Raw genomic sequence first — 15,506 nt, 5'->3', positions numbered from 1 at the left:
GGGACATGCGATATTGAAAACTTATACTAGTCCTGGTGTGTCTACTCCATGTACAGCTCTAATGTAACATCAAACAGTGGGATAAATTCAAGTTAATTTTGGGATATTGTTTGATGTTGTTATTGCCTTCCCTCAGAAAACAACATATTTGCAGCTAGAAACTCTATTCTACGATGTTACTATTTCAATCAGATTGTCTGAATTTGCCTGGTCTATATGCCTGAGAAGCTCGAACATAGCCTGCAATATTGGGTCCAACGTGGTGATGCTCATGGTATGAATATATAATTTTAGGGCATTTAGTACAACCGTTTCGATTTAGAAAAGCTTCAAACTTAAATAATCTTCCCGAAGACACCAAAGCTTAATGACACTCAGTGTCATTAAATGGGCTTAGACACAGTTTGCCATATAATTCAGACAGCCTGTTCCTCCTGGTCAGGCTGATTCAACTACTTGGGGATCAAATAGCCAAATCAATGAGTCCATGAGGGACTAGTGTTTAGTTCATCGATAGTACATATTACACAGGACACCCCTGAACTAAATTCGCCATTAGTACAATCTGGGTGTATTCCCGAGGCCACCTGTTAAGCGATTACGATCCAGGGCGGGTTCCAGCTAAGGGAGACTCACCTGGCCACCTGGGCAACCCATTTGACTTAATCGGGAAGAAGACTCAGCCAATCAGGAGAAAGACACCCACTTTATTTTCACCTCTACAGTACAGGGCTATATTCTCTATTAGTGCCTATTAGGATTAGCGATTTAGGGAATTTAGGGATTCTAGTTTCTATTTGATGGTGTTGGAATTCCGAGTCTCTGAGCTTAAATGGTTTCTCCCTCAGCTACTAGCCCCGGTACAGCATGAATTAGTATCCTATAGCAAGCTGAAAGATTGGCGCAATTGATCGCGCCTCAGTCCTATGCAGTTATCCTTATCGGGAAGTTTCCTAGATTTCAGGTTTGAATGGACGAAAGTCGTCGCTATTAATAGCCGGTGTTGGATCACGATATTGTACGTGAGCGGTATGTAACCTAGACCACTTTGTAGTACTGCTACCATCTAAGGGAAATTAATCCTTTTGGGCGCTATCAATAATGCCTAAGACAGGATTGTTTTATAACATACAGAGTAGTTATATAGTAACGGCTAACAGGTTTAGTTGTCAACCGTTTACCGATGACATGTGGAGTCGACGGTTTTGCCGGAGAATCCCTCTATGTACCAATGATCGACGACTTGTAACGATCGATCGGTCTAAGCGACCCATAGAGGTACTGTACTCTGTGGAGTTGAAAAGGCTATGTACATCGACAAGAGTGAAATATGGCAAAAAAAAAAATCGCGGTTATAAATTGTTATATATCTTCCGGTGAAGTGGACTGCATATTCTTCCATATACAGTGAAAAGAAACAACATGTCAACTTTCACAAGCTTTATTTCATACACTGATTAACCAGGCCGTTATCTTGATGCCCTCTAAGCTAAAAGCTAAAACAGAATGTGATAAATCCTTTTGAAACCGGGGACGGCTTGACCACCCCCTGCAGTCTGGTTTTCAAAACGGTCCAGTCGGAATTGTCAAGTCCTTGAGCTGAAGAAGTGACCCACCACCGCCTATACGAGGAGATGACGTCGACTATATGAGGGGAAGTTATGGGCGATAATTCCCAGTTCCCAGTCCATTGCAAGATATATTATATACTATATAGTAATCGTTTGTGAGTATCATTCATGCATATATATGTACGGAGTAGTTATATTGAATTTGCAATTACAGTGTATTGTATCGGAAGCACAATAGGTTGTCCCCCGGGGCCGTAGAGTCTAGACATCAGAAGTCAGAATCCCGCTTAGGCATCAGCAGGTATGATCAACCTTTTAGCTCCACAATGCCTGACCAGGTCTGACCAGGCCTGACCCCTCAGTTTTCCCGGCCCAGCCGGTGGCAATGTTCTATCCTTAAGGTGGACTGAGATACGCCGGCATACAGGGTTCTCTATCCCGGAGCCTATGAAAGGATCGACCCGTGTATGCTTGGTACGGTACGGAATGATTCGGATACTGAAGTACCTGAAGGCTTCTAAAAGGTGAATGCACAGCCTTGAGGCGCAAAATAGTCACTTCATTGTACTCCGTAGCATCCTATCACTTTCACATATCCACTTTCTAAGGCAGAGTTGGTGTGAGACATGGTTTCTAGGTTTCTAGGGACTCGAAGGGTAATTTTACTGGGATAACTGGCCAGATAGTTTATATGTGATGGGATGTGCTGTATCGGGTACTAAGTATCCAATATTGGCTAGATTCCCATTTGCCAAGAAGACCCTTGCGAATGGACATTCAAGATCCTGCATTCTTGATTAAGGACAATGTGGATTCGAAGAATAAGATGTCAAGTTAAGGGATCCCATCCTTTAATAGCTAAATATCTTAAGGTCCCAACTAAACAGGCAATATATCAAGAATACATATAAATCCCCCCCCCCAAAAAAACTGCAAAATTAAGTAGACCCGCAAGGACTGACGACACCTGATTTTTTTCCTCTTGTTTTTGTTTTCTTTTTCTTTTTCTTATTTTTATGTGAAAGATATATACACATATTTCATTTTTATATTTTATCTTTATTTCATCTCATTTCATTTTTTCTTCTCATACGGAGGAGAGAATTTGCGTTGGTTGGCCCCATCGATCTTCGTTTCCACCATTCCCGGGTCGAAACGCCCACACAGGTCATTCCCATCCCTGTCGAGAACGGCCTGATTCCTTCCCACACCCCCTCCAACCCAATCCATCTACTCTCTCCCTCTCTCTATCCCCTCGACTCGCTCAAGGGGTTAGAGATTTCTCTACCTAGTTATGCACAAGATATCCAACTTTACGGGCCAGGCCCGTCATGGTTGGGAACGAATGACGCCGACTTTCGGGATGTCTAGACCTCACACCGACATGGCTTTTCGCCGACCACACGGTGCGCCGCCCATGACACCGCCGACTAGTATCGACCCTACAGTCAATCTGTCCTTCAACGTTCCATTTTCGTCGACCCTAGCCGGCCCCGATGTCGAAGATGTGCTCCACGCCAGTCCCGGCGCTCTCCAGCGCTGGACTTTCCCGGAAGGCACACTAGAGGGCGCATCGGTACACCAGCTTCCCGTCCACACAAACAATGTTGAGGGTTTGCAGAGGCTATGCCGGAAGATCACGGAGGAGAAAGGAGGACGCGTGGAAGCTACGCTCACGACCTCCGAAGCTAAGGCCGTGCCATCGCTACAACGCCGGCCGAACGGGTTGGTGACCAACGTCTGTGTGACAGGTGATGGGGAGATGGCACGAAAGATGCGGGCGAGAATCTTGAATGAGACCCCGATCATGCTGGTACGTGGATGAATTTTTTTTGGTTCCGACACCAGCAGGATTTTCAGGTCCGCAGACATCCCTTGCTAACATCGGACCGTTCACTAGCGATGTGCGACCGTCGACGTGGATATGCACCTGATTATAGACGGATCACCGAAAGGAATTAGAGCTAGCGTGCTCGAGCACCTCGACACTTTGGCCGCCTACACCGGGGCTGACATTTTCCTGCTGACTCCCAAGCTCCACGATGCGGATAGTGCGGTGGTTTCGTCCTATGGCTACGCGTCGGACAATGGCTTGGACCAGCGCTTCCGGGTTGCCATCTACGGCGATTTGGAGAGCTCGGAACATGCCAAAACCCGGGTTTTGATTATGATTGACCAAATAGTACGTCTTTGTGTGCGTGTGTCGTGAGGCCGGCAAACTAACCGGAGACCAGCTCAAACGCCATGTGGATGCCATCAAACTGGACTCGACTATGCACACCTTGGTCTGTGGTCGCACCCGCAAGAACATCAAGCTCATCGAGGCAGCTACAGGCACCGCTATATACTTCCCCCCGCCTTTCCCCCAAATTTTCGGCTATATACCCCCCGGTGCGAACCGTCGAAGCGAGGATGAGGTTTATATTACGGGTGAGACCCCAGAACAGATTGCTCGCGCCAAGCAGAAGCTGCGAGAACTGGTGATGGGAGTGAAGATTTTTGTCAAGGATGTGGTTGTCAGCTCGAGCAAGATCGACAACATCTTGCTCGATCGTTTGGATAAGGTCCGGAAGGTGATGGAAATGAACGGGTCTTACGTTCTTTTCCCGCAGCTGGGTAGCCAACGTGGCCTTGTTCGGATTCAAGGCACCGAGGTGTTGCACGTTGAGCGGACAGTTCGGGAAATCATGGCTCTGGTGCGTCGCTTTGTGACACTTTGACGGAATGATTTGCTAATCTTTGAATGTACAGGCTGGTCAATTCTATAGTGCCTCGTGGTGGATTATCATGCCCGACCCGGCCCAAGGTGGTCTCCGTGCTCCCTCAACTGCCGATATTCGCTCCATGCTATCGGATATCTGCACCAACTCGGAAGCAGAGGTCAGCTTTGACAATCTGACTTTCACGATCAACGGTTCCGATGATGCAGTCAAGGCTGCCATGACCGTCATCAATCAGATTCCCTTCGTGATGCGAAGCCAATACCAGATGCGGGTGAAGATTGAGCTGGCCAACGAGCACAAGGAGTTTGTTAGTGGCAAGAAGAACGGAAAGATCAACAAGATCATGGGGCAGAGTGAGTTTTACCAGACATTCCACCCGTGATAGAAGATGCTGACTCGCACTCAGGCAATGTCCAGATTATCTTCGATGGGTTCAACGAGTATAACTTCTATATCGACGTGTGCGGCAACCAGTATGAGTCAACCAAGAATGGCCTGGACTTGGTTGAGCAGGAGATGCCTGCATCGATCTCGTTCCATGTGCCTGACCAGTATCACAAGCGGATCATCGGAATTGGTGGACAACATATCCAGCGCATCATGAAGAAGTACTCTGTCTTCGTGAAGTTCTCCAACGCCATGGACCGCGGCGGCATGGGCAAGGAGGATGACGACATCAAGGTTGACAACGTGATTTGTCGGACCCCTGCTCGCAACGCTCAGAGTCTGGACCTTGTCAAGCAGGAGATTATGGATATGGTCGAGAAAGTTGTAAGTGTTTACAGTGTCTACAGCTTTTATCTCATGATAGAAACTTACAATATCCAGGATGCCGAATACGTCGCTGAGAGAGTCGTCATCAACCGCCTATACCATCGTGAGCTATTGGCCCGTATGACTGAGATCGACGAGCTGGAGAAGAAATGGAACTGCAAGATTGAGTTCCCAAGCACTGAACTTGCCAGTGACGTTGTCACCATCTCCGGCCCTGAGTATCAGGTTCCCCAAGCGGTCGACGCATTGCTTGGCATGGTGCCAGAGAGCCACGAGCTTCACTTCCAGAGCTCGATCGAACTCCAGGACTACTTCAAGTGCTCTGATTTCCTCGCTGATGTTCGGACCAAGCTCAAGGAACAGTACGAGGTCGATATCAACGTGGATGTTGGTACCGATCTCCCTACTACCCACGAGGAAGGCTCCTCGTCTCCCACTCCCGGGCCTGAAGACCGTGTGGTCCTCGGATACACGCGCAACAACGCCGGTGGCTTGAAGGATGCGATTGACTTCCTGATTTCCCGTCTTGTTGCGCATGGACTCGACGCGAACACTGTCAAGGGTGCTATCCCGCGCCCTAAATCCGACTCGTTCGAAGAGTCGCTGCCCTTCTTCGACTCGAAGCTACTGCAGCACGCCCCAGCGCCCCTCTCGACCGATTCGCCCACCCGGCCGAACTTCTCCGATGAGACCAGTGAACGAGGCTCGATATTCGAGCGCCTCCGCAAGCCCGGGAGCATCTCGTCCTTCTCCTCGTTTATCGGCCGCAAGAATCATTCCGCCTCGCCGGGATCATTCTTCAAACACGCCTCGAGCAACGCCTCCAAGGCCTCACTCGTCTCCATGGAGTCACGCGATAGCGGCTACCGCAACCCATGGAACGACTCTGGCGTGAACCTCCCCGAAGACGATTTGCCCGTCCTGGGGAGCTCGCACAGCCACAAGAGCAGTACCAGCAATGGCTGGCCCACGCGCTTCGATGCCAAGTTCCCCTTCGGCACCGCACCGGGTGACATGACGCCTAAGCATGACCTGCGCACCTCTTTTGATAGTGGTCGTCCTAGCACTTCCAATTCTACTTCTGGATACCCGGCCCCAATTGGGCCACCGCGTTAAAACCAAAATATCCATTTGCAGCAGTATACCCTTTTTTTGGTTGAGTTGTTTTTGTCTTGTTTTTTTTTCCTGCTTTTATTCTCATTCCCAGCGTGTGTGTTTTTTTTTTTTTTTTTCGGTTGTCTTTTTGTCGGTCTTCTTGTTGATTGATACCACGGAACGCAAGCAATGAAGGCGTCAAGAAAAGAAAACGAGATATCCAAGATCTGCGTGCGATAGAGCAAGGATGGTCTTGACCATATCCTGACTCTTTTTGTCTTATTTTTTTATTTATTTCGCGGTGCGCATTAGGAGGAAAGGATTGGATAGTCTGAATTGATACCAGGGAGATCTGGCATCGACTTCAGAGGAGTTTTCCGATAAGTTGGGTTTTTATGTTGATGTTTTACTCTTTTGATATCCCCCAATCATCAATGAGATTTTGCCATTAGAAGACATTCTCCAATCTAAGTTGTTTTGAAGGATGCCATTGTTTGAGCATAAATGCAACTATGCACATGAACCCTATGATATCAACCTCAGCTTCGAGTGAGATCGACGTTTCGGTATGCGTATGCTCCCCGTGGCGAGTGACGTTAGACGCGGGGTCGAAGTTGACCTTTACAAAGTACTTCTCTCCCACAACCCCCAACCATCAATTTACAACTCCCAAGAGACCATAAACCCCTCCATTAAACTAAATAACTAAACTCCCATAATATCCAAAATGCCAACATCCTATCCCCGCCCGGACTTCCAACGCACCCCTCTAAACTGGACCACCCTAGACGGTCCCTGGACTTTCACCTTTGACGACAAAGACGAAGGCCTAACCTCCCAATGGCCCAAAACAAGCCTGAAAGAAAAGCCCTCCCACCAGATAACAGTTCCGTACGCATTCCAAACTCCTGCATCGGGTATAAACCTCATCGAAGCGCACGAGGTAATGTGGTACGAGCGACGCATCACAGACATCCGCACCGCAGACGAAAAGCAAAAGGGAAATAGACTCCTCCTCCGTTTTGGCGCTGTCGATTACGAGTGCTCTGTCTGGGTAGATGGTGTCCCTGTCGGCGGACATCGCGGCGGACATGTGCCATTCGATATAGATGTCTCTGATGCCCTGGCTGACGGCGCTACGGAGGCTCGTCTCACTCTTCGCGTTAGAGACTCGCCTTATGACATGACCCAGCCGCGTGGAAAGCAGTTCTGGAAGCCTGTCCCCGAGAGTATCTTCTATACCCCCAGCGGGGGTATCTGGCAATCTGTTTGGTTGGAGAGTGTTCCGGCTATGCGGCTGCTATGTGGAAGTGGAGGGACGGTGATTCGTTCTGATGATATCGAGCTCGGTCAGTTGCATGCGAAGGTTCATGTTGCCGGACGTCGGGTTGGAAGTGCGGCAAAGGTTGAGGTTGAGGTATCGCTTGGAGGGCTAAGTGTTGCGAAGGTGGATGGAGAGCTTCTGCGGGATAAAACTTTCGTTGCACTTGATTTGGGTTTAAAGGTTGCTGAAGGTGTGGTGGGGAAGCTGAAGACACAGAACCCAGAGCTATTTGGTGTTGACGGGGTCTGGAGTCGGGGTGTTGCACTCTGGGCTCCGGAGCATCCCGTTCTCTATGATATTACCCTCCGGCTGTTTGATGGGGGTGGCGGTCTGGTTGATGAAGTCCAGACTACAACTGGAATGCGCAGTCTATCCTGGCAAAACGGCGATGGAACATTCCGACTGAACGGAAAGCCGTATTTCCAGATGCTATTCCTGGACCAGGGATACTGGCCCGAGACGGGAATGACACCTCCTTCCTCGGAGGCTCTGAAGACAGATATCGAGCTGGCGCAGAAACTCGGCTTCAATGGATGTCGCAAGCACCAGAAAGTCGAAGATCCGCGCTTCTACTACTGGGCAGACCGGATGGGCTTCCTCGTCTGGGGCGAGATGGCAAATGCCTACGAGTTCGACGCGGACTACATTGAGCGATTTACCAGCGAGTGGACCGAAGCCATGAAGAGGGATCTCAATCACCCATCGCTGGTCACCTGGACCCCACTTAATGAGTCGTGGGGCGTATCTGCGTTGAAGGACAATATCGAGCAGCGCAACCATGTTCGCGCTTTGTACTACTTGACCAAGTATGACCCCACCCGGTGGCATTTCCAACGTGTCCACGCCGCCAAGAAGGAAATGGATGAACTAGCTAATGCAAAAATACAGGATCCTCGACCCTAGTAGACCAATCAACGACAACTGTGGCTGGGAACACGTCAAAACTGACCTAACAACCTTCCACGACTACAGCGACTCAGTCGATCTGGGCGCAGCATGTGACAGCATGTCAGGGATCCTCGAATTGAAAGGTGGACACTCGGTTTTCACTAAACCGATCTACTCGGGATTTTCCGGCTCCGTGATTGTCGACAAAGGTGCCCAGCATACGCCTGGTGCGCCAGTGATCTGCAGTGAGTTTGGCGGGGTTAATATCGCACCGCCTAAGGACTCTGCGGCTGCCGGCGAGCGGGACTGGGGGTATACGACTGCCAGTGACCCGGCAGACTTCTTGGTTCGATTTGAGAAACTGGTTATGGCGGTTGTGAAGCCCGGACATATTTGTGGGCTTGTCTGGACTCAGTTGTATGTTGCATGCACCATCCTTGGCTTTGGAATTGGGATCCGGGAACTTCTGCTAATATATGTTTTTTTTTTCTGGTCTAGATGTGATATTGAGCAGGAGGTCAATGGTCTGTACACCTATGATCGTAAAGAAAAGGTTCCCGCAGAGAAGGTGAAGGCGATTATGGATGCTGCGAGGGATCATTACTACCATCATCTCACGTCGCATCACTCGAAGGGGTTTAGGAAGCTACTGGATCAGTATAAGAATATTGTGCATCGTTAGGTCCAGCGTCTAGCAATGGGGATATCCAGTGACATGATACCTTCAAGACTTTAGTTGCCCGCAAGCAGCCATCATGTTGGGTGATTCTAATTTAAAATGTTGAACGCCGAACTGCTACAGAATATACAATGAAAGTTTGATAAATGAAGGTGTAGTGACGATGTAGCGCTTTGTCGATACCCAAGCTCTCGATATATTTCCGACCTTTGTGTCAACCTGGAATGTAGGACACAGTGAGATCGCAAGATGGAAGTTCTCGGTTCTACGATGCAAGACCTACAAAACGACCAAGGCCCCAATTCAACATCATCAAAACATATATTATTGTCACTGGGCGCTAGAAGAAAAGATCCCATTAAGTGGAGACTATAGAGCATAATAGCTCAAAGATCAGGACGCTGGATGCTGTGCTTGAAAAAAAAAGAGACCCAAACCCCTAAGAACGCCAGATATGCCGAGACCCCATATGGAAAAAAATAGAAAGACACGTGCTAGATGAATGGGGATGCAGAGTGCATATTACAAGTTAAAAGAAGATCACATGTTAGCCAATTCCTGGTCGATCTGTCGGTCCAGGAAGGCTCGCTTGTCGCCCGTGAGCGAGGTTTGCAGGCGGTGTTCGACGAGAACGCGGACTATTGGGATACGATTAGTGAACTGTAAAATTATCGGCGAGATAAAGTTGGAAACTTACCCTGTTTTTTGGTGACAGTATCTAGATCAACCTCGGCCAGACAGCCGCGAATTGCCTCGGTAATGGCACCCTCATCGGGTCCACTGGCACCACGGAAATCAAAGGCAGTGCTAGCAGGTCGAGAGGGGTACTGAGGCAGGGGGCTGCGGGAGCCAGAATTGCCGAGGAGGTTATCGCTGCTCTGCATCATGCCCACGCTGTGTCTGCTCGCGGCCATCGGATTGTCCTGGTAGGCGCTGAGGCCACCCAGGGACATGTGTCGGGAAGCCTGGGCAGAGTGGCCACCCATCTGAGCGCCCGCCTGTGGCATATCCGTGTAGCGGGAGAAGTTTGACATGTGCGAGTTGCGGTTGCCGGGCATGTTGCCGCCGACGAAGGGTGCGGGCGACTGTGGGGGTAGATATGGGTGGTGGCGGCCCTGGCCTGGGAATCCGGTGAGAATGGTGGAGGCTGGCTTGACAGATGAATATTGCGAGTGCATGTCATCCATCTCCATAGCCATGTCGTCGTATCGGCCAGCAGCGTAGACCTTCTCTTGGCTGGCGGTGAGGTCGCCGCGGCGGCCAGGGAGGTTATTGGCCATGGCGTAGTCATCCCAGCGCTGGAGTGGGATGCTGCGTGGGTCGAAGGGCTCATCTTCCACGGCGATGACTCGCTTGTCGCCCTTCTCGCCGATGACAATACGGGTGGTACCCCATCCGAAATCGTCCTGTTTCCAGAAGGCATACAGCGGCAGGATGAAGTTGTAGATCGGGTACGCAAGAAGGTAGATGATCATCCATCCGATATGTTGCCACTGCCGTTTGACAATGAAGATGATCGCCTGTAGACCATATACACCAGCCAGCATGATAATTGAGATCATAGGGAAGGGACCAGTGTGGCTAGCAACTAGGTAGATCAGGTAGGTGAGGTATACGCAGGTCGCGGGAAGGATGAGAGTTCCCACCAGATCGACGAGAACGACGAAACGCATACTGAAACAGCAGAAACCGCAGAGATCTTCCAGAGCTGCCAGTTCCACGAGGTTGTGGATTGTGGAGTTGATCCAGCGGCGTCTCTGCGACATGAGCACACTCCAGGTATCAGGGGCGGCTGTGCTTGCGTAGGCATCGGGAATAAACTTGTACGACATTGCTGGGAAATGTTTAGTCATGATGGTTGTTAGGTACCGATCCTCACCAAGAGACAGGAGGTTCTTCTTGTGGAGGGTGTCAACATCATTGTCAGCGTAATCGTGAATGACTTTGTCCGAGATGATGAGAGGACGTCCCTTGTCCGCAGTTCGAAGGCGATACATGGTGAAACTAGCACAGTTAGTATCAGTTTTATCCTGAGAGAGAAAAAAGCTCATAGGGACTTACCATCCGGGAAGACAGGTAACACTGCCGAAGAGTGACTCAAATGCCTTAGCCAGGTGATGCGAGATGTAGTACTCGTAAACCTGAATCATCGTCCACCAACTACGTTCCTCGTTCTGAAGACTAGTCTCGCCGCAAATACCGGCGATCTTGGCATCTGCTGCACACGCAGCAACTAAGCGATTCAGAGAATCCTCCCTGACAGTGGTATCTGCATCGACCATGAGACAGTATTCATACAGCTCTGGATCTACACCGATGACGTTGTTGATTTGGTGGAACATTTCCAGTTCAAGGGGCGACATAGGTGAGCGGTGGTGAACACGGTTCAAGAACTGCATGAGGAGGACTTGTGTGTCTCGCTTGCCACGATTGCCAGGTTTGGACTTGCGCTGCTCGGATTCCTTGCCAACCTTGACGACTACAATGTAAGGGACGACATTGCCTTCGTACTCATACAGTCCGGAGTAAACCTTGCCGTAGTTCAGCTGCTCACTTCCCTGGCCGAGTGATTTGCACGGCAGTGCCGGTGGGTCCATCTTAGGATCAACACCGAGAATGTCCAGAACGATCTTGGGCGTGGGGCGGTCATTTCCACCACCAACAATCATACCATCACAGATGACAAAGATTAGCTTTCTCTTGTTGTCGTACTGTAAGGCAGTAAGAGAGTCAAGACCTTTCCGGAGATCGTTTTCACCCTCAGTATATGCAGGAACCATACAGATGACAAATTTGTCCTGAGGCGTGGGCCGACGTTTGGATCCCAGCTGCAGAGCTGCCAGGAACTTGATCAGGATGACAGCGCAGATGAGAATGGTGAAGGTGAGCAGGATCCAGTTGTTGACCGTGCATCGTGGACTTTCACGGAAATCAACTTTGCCGACATAGAAGACAAAGTCGAGACATGTCTGGGCATTCCTGAAATCCGTTGTATCCGGCCATTTGTCGGTGACATCCTCACCCATGTTGTTCTTGAAGAGAGTAGTCACAGCCGACGGTAGCCAACTGTATTGGGCGAGATTGTTCATCCTTTTGAGTGTGTAGAAGTAGTCGGTCAAGTCATACACCTTTTGGTCCTTGATAACCCAGTAGCGAGAATCATCGTTGGCCTGCTTCTGGATGGTCTTTCTTGTCCAAACCACGTCACCCTTGTAGTATGTAGCAATCTTTGGCAAGAATTTCTTTTCATACCAGGTATCCTTGTGGAGTGCCGTGGTTGTGGTCAATGACTGTGCCCCAGATTTGTGCTCGGCCGTAGAAAGCGCGATAGCATCTGTGTTGTTGTGCTGGAGGGCGAGCGTATCCGATGTAACAAATGGGGCACAATAACGGTTGAGAGGAGGCGGGAAGTAGGCATCTAAAAGCTGTCCTCCAAATTGCTTCATGTTGTCCGAGCTTGTGTCTTCTCCAGTTATGTCACTGTGTTGTGTGCGCCAGAACTTGCTGATGTCGTAGACACGGCCGTGGATGCCGACGAAGAAGTTATTGTCGGTTGTGTGCCAGCTGACCTCCCTCTCATTCCAGGCTTTGTCCTTGTTGGGACAGAGAAGGTCACCAAATGCAATGATATAGAAGCAGACGAGGGCGTTAAATAATAGAATCAATAACACAAGGACGAGCTTTTCTCGCCAGGCCAGGCGGACATCCGGGCGTTTCATACGGCCAACGTATCGAAGCACGAAAGAAGGAATCCAGAACGTCAGGGCCCAGACAAAACCAGTCCAGAGTCGACGGCTCCAGGGTATGGTTTTCTTCTCAATGTGCTTCGGATCACCAAACTCAGGGTCGAATTCGCCAATGTAGCGGCCATATTCGTCGTAGTACGCAATGTCTCCTTTTTTATCGTCACCTTTCCGTCCCAAGCCGTAGTCACCAGCATTAGCAGCGTTGGTGAATGGCGCACTGGGGGCAATGGATTTGGCACCGCCCATCACACTCGGGGCCACGGCACCACCAGGTGGCATGCCTAGAAGATTGGAATTTTCATGGATGGCAGTGCCATCTGGGGTGAAGCCGGGCTCGTACAACGCAGGGCCGTACATAAACGGATTCACGTGAGTCTCTTCTGGCTTAAGATCCAGCATACTCTCCGCTTCCCACCATGCCCCCTCGCGCATCCACACGCGCTGCTCACCGACGACAGCATCACCATTGCTCCAGCCTCTCTCGATGATCCAGTTCTCAACACCATCCTGGCCTTCGGCGCAGCCAAGTCGAGCATAGCGACCGACAAACTCTTCCACGTCGAAATCAGCGGTGAAATCGAGTTGCTTCAAGCGACGGTTGGCCCATTCTGGGAGTCGCCAGTCTCGCAATTGGCGGGAGACTGCACCGGCAGACCATGCTGTAGGTGCCGATGACGCGAGCTGCTCTGGCATGTCATCAGTCGGATGGAGGGAGAGGTGGTACCAGACACGGCTACTGTTGAGAGTGGTGGGAAGATCGAATCGGCCGCGTTTTCCTACGGAGATACCTTCGGTATCAACCGGGAATAGAATGCGTCGGAGAAAGGCGTCAATCTCAAGTTCAACACCAACCTTTTCTAGTACCCCCTGCCGCTTGTCAAGATCGTGTTCCCGTTCTCGCCCGGCAAGGCCTGTGGTGATGTTGAGGTCTGGTTCAACTTGGGCCACTGCGGAGTTCATTTCACTAACGACAGAAGCTCCAATGGGCGGGAGGGGAATTCCATCATCCTTCATTTCTGCATTGAGACCAAGACCATCATCAAAGATGCCTCTCATCATGATCGCTTTACCGAGAGCTGGTCGTGGGATATCGACTACAGTCAGGTTGACAGTGTCATCGTTTGACCATTGTGCTGCACCGCCGCCGTTGCTGGAATCGTTCTCCAATGCAACCTGAATCTCAGCTGTGATGGCTTCGTTTGCTTTGCTGATGACCCAATCTACCAGAGCCTCGTAGATTCCGACGATCAATACTTCCCGCTCATCAGTGGAACATTTATGAAGGAGGATCTCTGGATCAATTCCCAGAAGACCTCCAGCATCCTCACAGACTTCTTCTAGATCTTCCTGGTCCACCTCGAACCCAACTGAATTGCCGAGTTTAAGGAGACCAGCAAGGACTGAGAGTAAGCCTCGCTGAGCAGCACCTTTGATGCCAATAGCTTTTAAGGAAGCACGGAAATCTTCTGCTGCAGCAGCATCGTCGGCTGTGGGTAGATAGTGTGGAGGATCATACGTGTTTGATCGGTTGAGCAAGGTATATGCAGCCGGGTCTTTCAGGTCCAAAAATTCACGCTCCGCAGCCGTCGATGTAGAGGTGAGGAGATAGTAGAAGGCATCAAACGCACGGTAGCCGGTCTCCGGTTGAATTTCCAGGAGACCCCTGTGCACATTAATGCCGGAGGTGGACAAGGCGAAGGAGAGACCAACGACGGATCCTTGCAAAGACAAAGTGTAAGTGGCGGCCAATGCCGAATGAAGAGAGTAGGATGGGTTGAACGAGGTAACTGCAGTGAGGAAGGGTCGTAGAGCGGAGAGCGCGATCAGAGCTACCTCGGGTGTTTCCACCGGGATCGCCGTAATAAACGGTTCTAGCAATGAGGGTGTGGATTGATGAAGAGCGCTATTCCATGTTAGTACTCATAATTTTCAGATAAATGCCCTTTCAAACATACCCTAGGACAACGCAGCCATCCTCAGCGCGGCGTCGGGCATGTTCCCAAGCTCTGATAGCTAGATCACGGTCGACCGTGGCGCCAGTTCGGCCATCGGGTAAAGTGGTTGCTGCGGTCACCCATGTATTCACAACCAGAGTCGTGGCCGAGTCTAGTTGATATGGTTGACCTGCAGTATAAAAAGAATGGAGGGCATTCAATAATGTTGTTGTTGACACCTGAGTTCCATGTTGTGGTCTGGGTCCGGCCGAGAGACCCGTGGACTGGGTGGAGAAGACCGAATAACGGTTCGACATGATGAACGTGAGGTCGGAGGGTCAACGATGTTAACGGCAAGATGCGATGTCCGGCCTGTTCGTTATCACAACCGCATGAGGGTACACTCTTTTCGTGTTGGTCGGTTGTCTCGCTAAATGCACAGTGAGAGTTGGCGTGTAGAGGTTGTAAGAGAGTTGGAGTTAGAGTAGGTCAGGGTTGGACGATCAAGGATTTGGATAATTGAGCGAGCGACTGGAGACGGAACTCCTGAATGGATGAGGAAGAAGACAAAACAACTAAGAAGTTAGGCGTGGGGAGAAAGAAATCGATGGAGTTGAAAATTACGGGATATGGAAAAATACCGTCGATCCTGACGATCGTTTCGATCTTTTGCAGTCAAGTAGTTAAGCTTTTGACATTATTTTTTTGGTCTTAATGAAGAGCAAAACCATTGCATACGTACGATTCAAATTTCTGTCTAATTTCAAATGTT

The 15,506-nt window shown here is 50.0% G+C and overlaps 3 protein-coding genes across 3 annotated transcripts; 2 read left to right on the top strand and 1 right to left on the bottom strand.

Annotated features, from left to right (window-relative positions):
* Positions 1–2,561: 2,561 nt before the first annotated feature.
* On the top strand, positions 2,562–6,184 carry N7455_001559 (KH domain protein; the record flags this gene model as incomplete). Its single annotated transcript, XM_065604026.1, has 6 exons — positions 2,562–3,384; positions 3,472–3,729; positions 3,755–4,267; positions 4,323–4,647; positions 4,680–5,065; positions 5,123–6,184. The coding sequence occupies exons 1-6, from the start codon at positions 2,866–2,868 to the stop codon at positions 6,182–6,184; spliced, it is 3,063 nt and encodes a 1,020-aa protein (XP_065462517.1). The 5' UTR covers positions 2,562–2,865.
* Positions 6,185–6,890: 706 nt separating this feature from the next.
* N7455_001558 (glycoside hydrolase family 2 protein) lies at positions 6,891–9,057 on the top strand (the record flags this gene model as incomplete). The annotated part of the gene is made up of 3 exons (XM_040951351.2): positions 6,891–8,293; positions 8,376–8,792; positions 8,874–9,057. 3 exons carry the CDS (start codon positions 6,891–6,893, stop codon positions 9,055–9,057), a joined length of 2,004 nt encoding a protein of 667 aa, XP_040818446.2.
* Positions 9,058–9,594: 537 nt separating this feature from the next.
* Positions 9,595–15,051, bottom strand: csmB (putative chitin synthase; the record flags this gene model as incomplete). Its single annotated transcript, XM_040950905.2, has 4 exons — positions 9,595–9,692; positions 9,752–11,058; positions 11,116–14,703; positions 14,756–15,051. 4 exons carry the CDS (start codon positions 15,049–15,051, stop codon positions 9,595–9,597), a joined length of 5,289 nt encoding a protein of 1,762 aa, XP_040817542.2.
* Positions 15,052–15,506: the final 455 nt, after the last annotated feature.

This window comes from Penicillium solitum, assembly GCF_028829755.1.
Source record: "Penicillium solitum strain IBT 25940 chromosome Unknown utg000001l_segment0_segment0, whole genome shotgun sequence".
NCBI lineage: Eukaryota > Fungi > Ascomycota > Eurotiomycetes > Eurotiales > Aspergillaceae > Penicillium > Penicillium solitum.
This window is presented reverse-complemented; position numbering and strand designations above follow the sequence as displayed.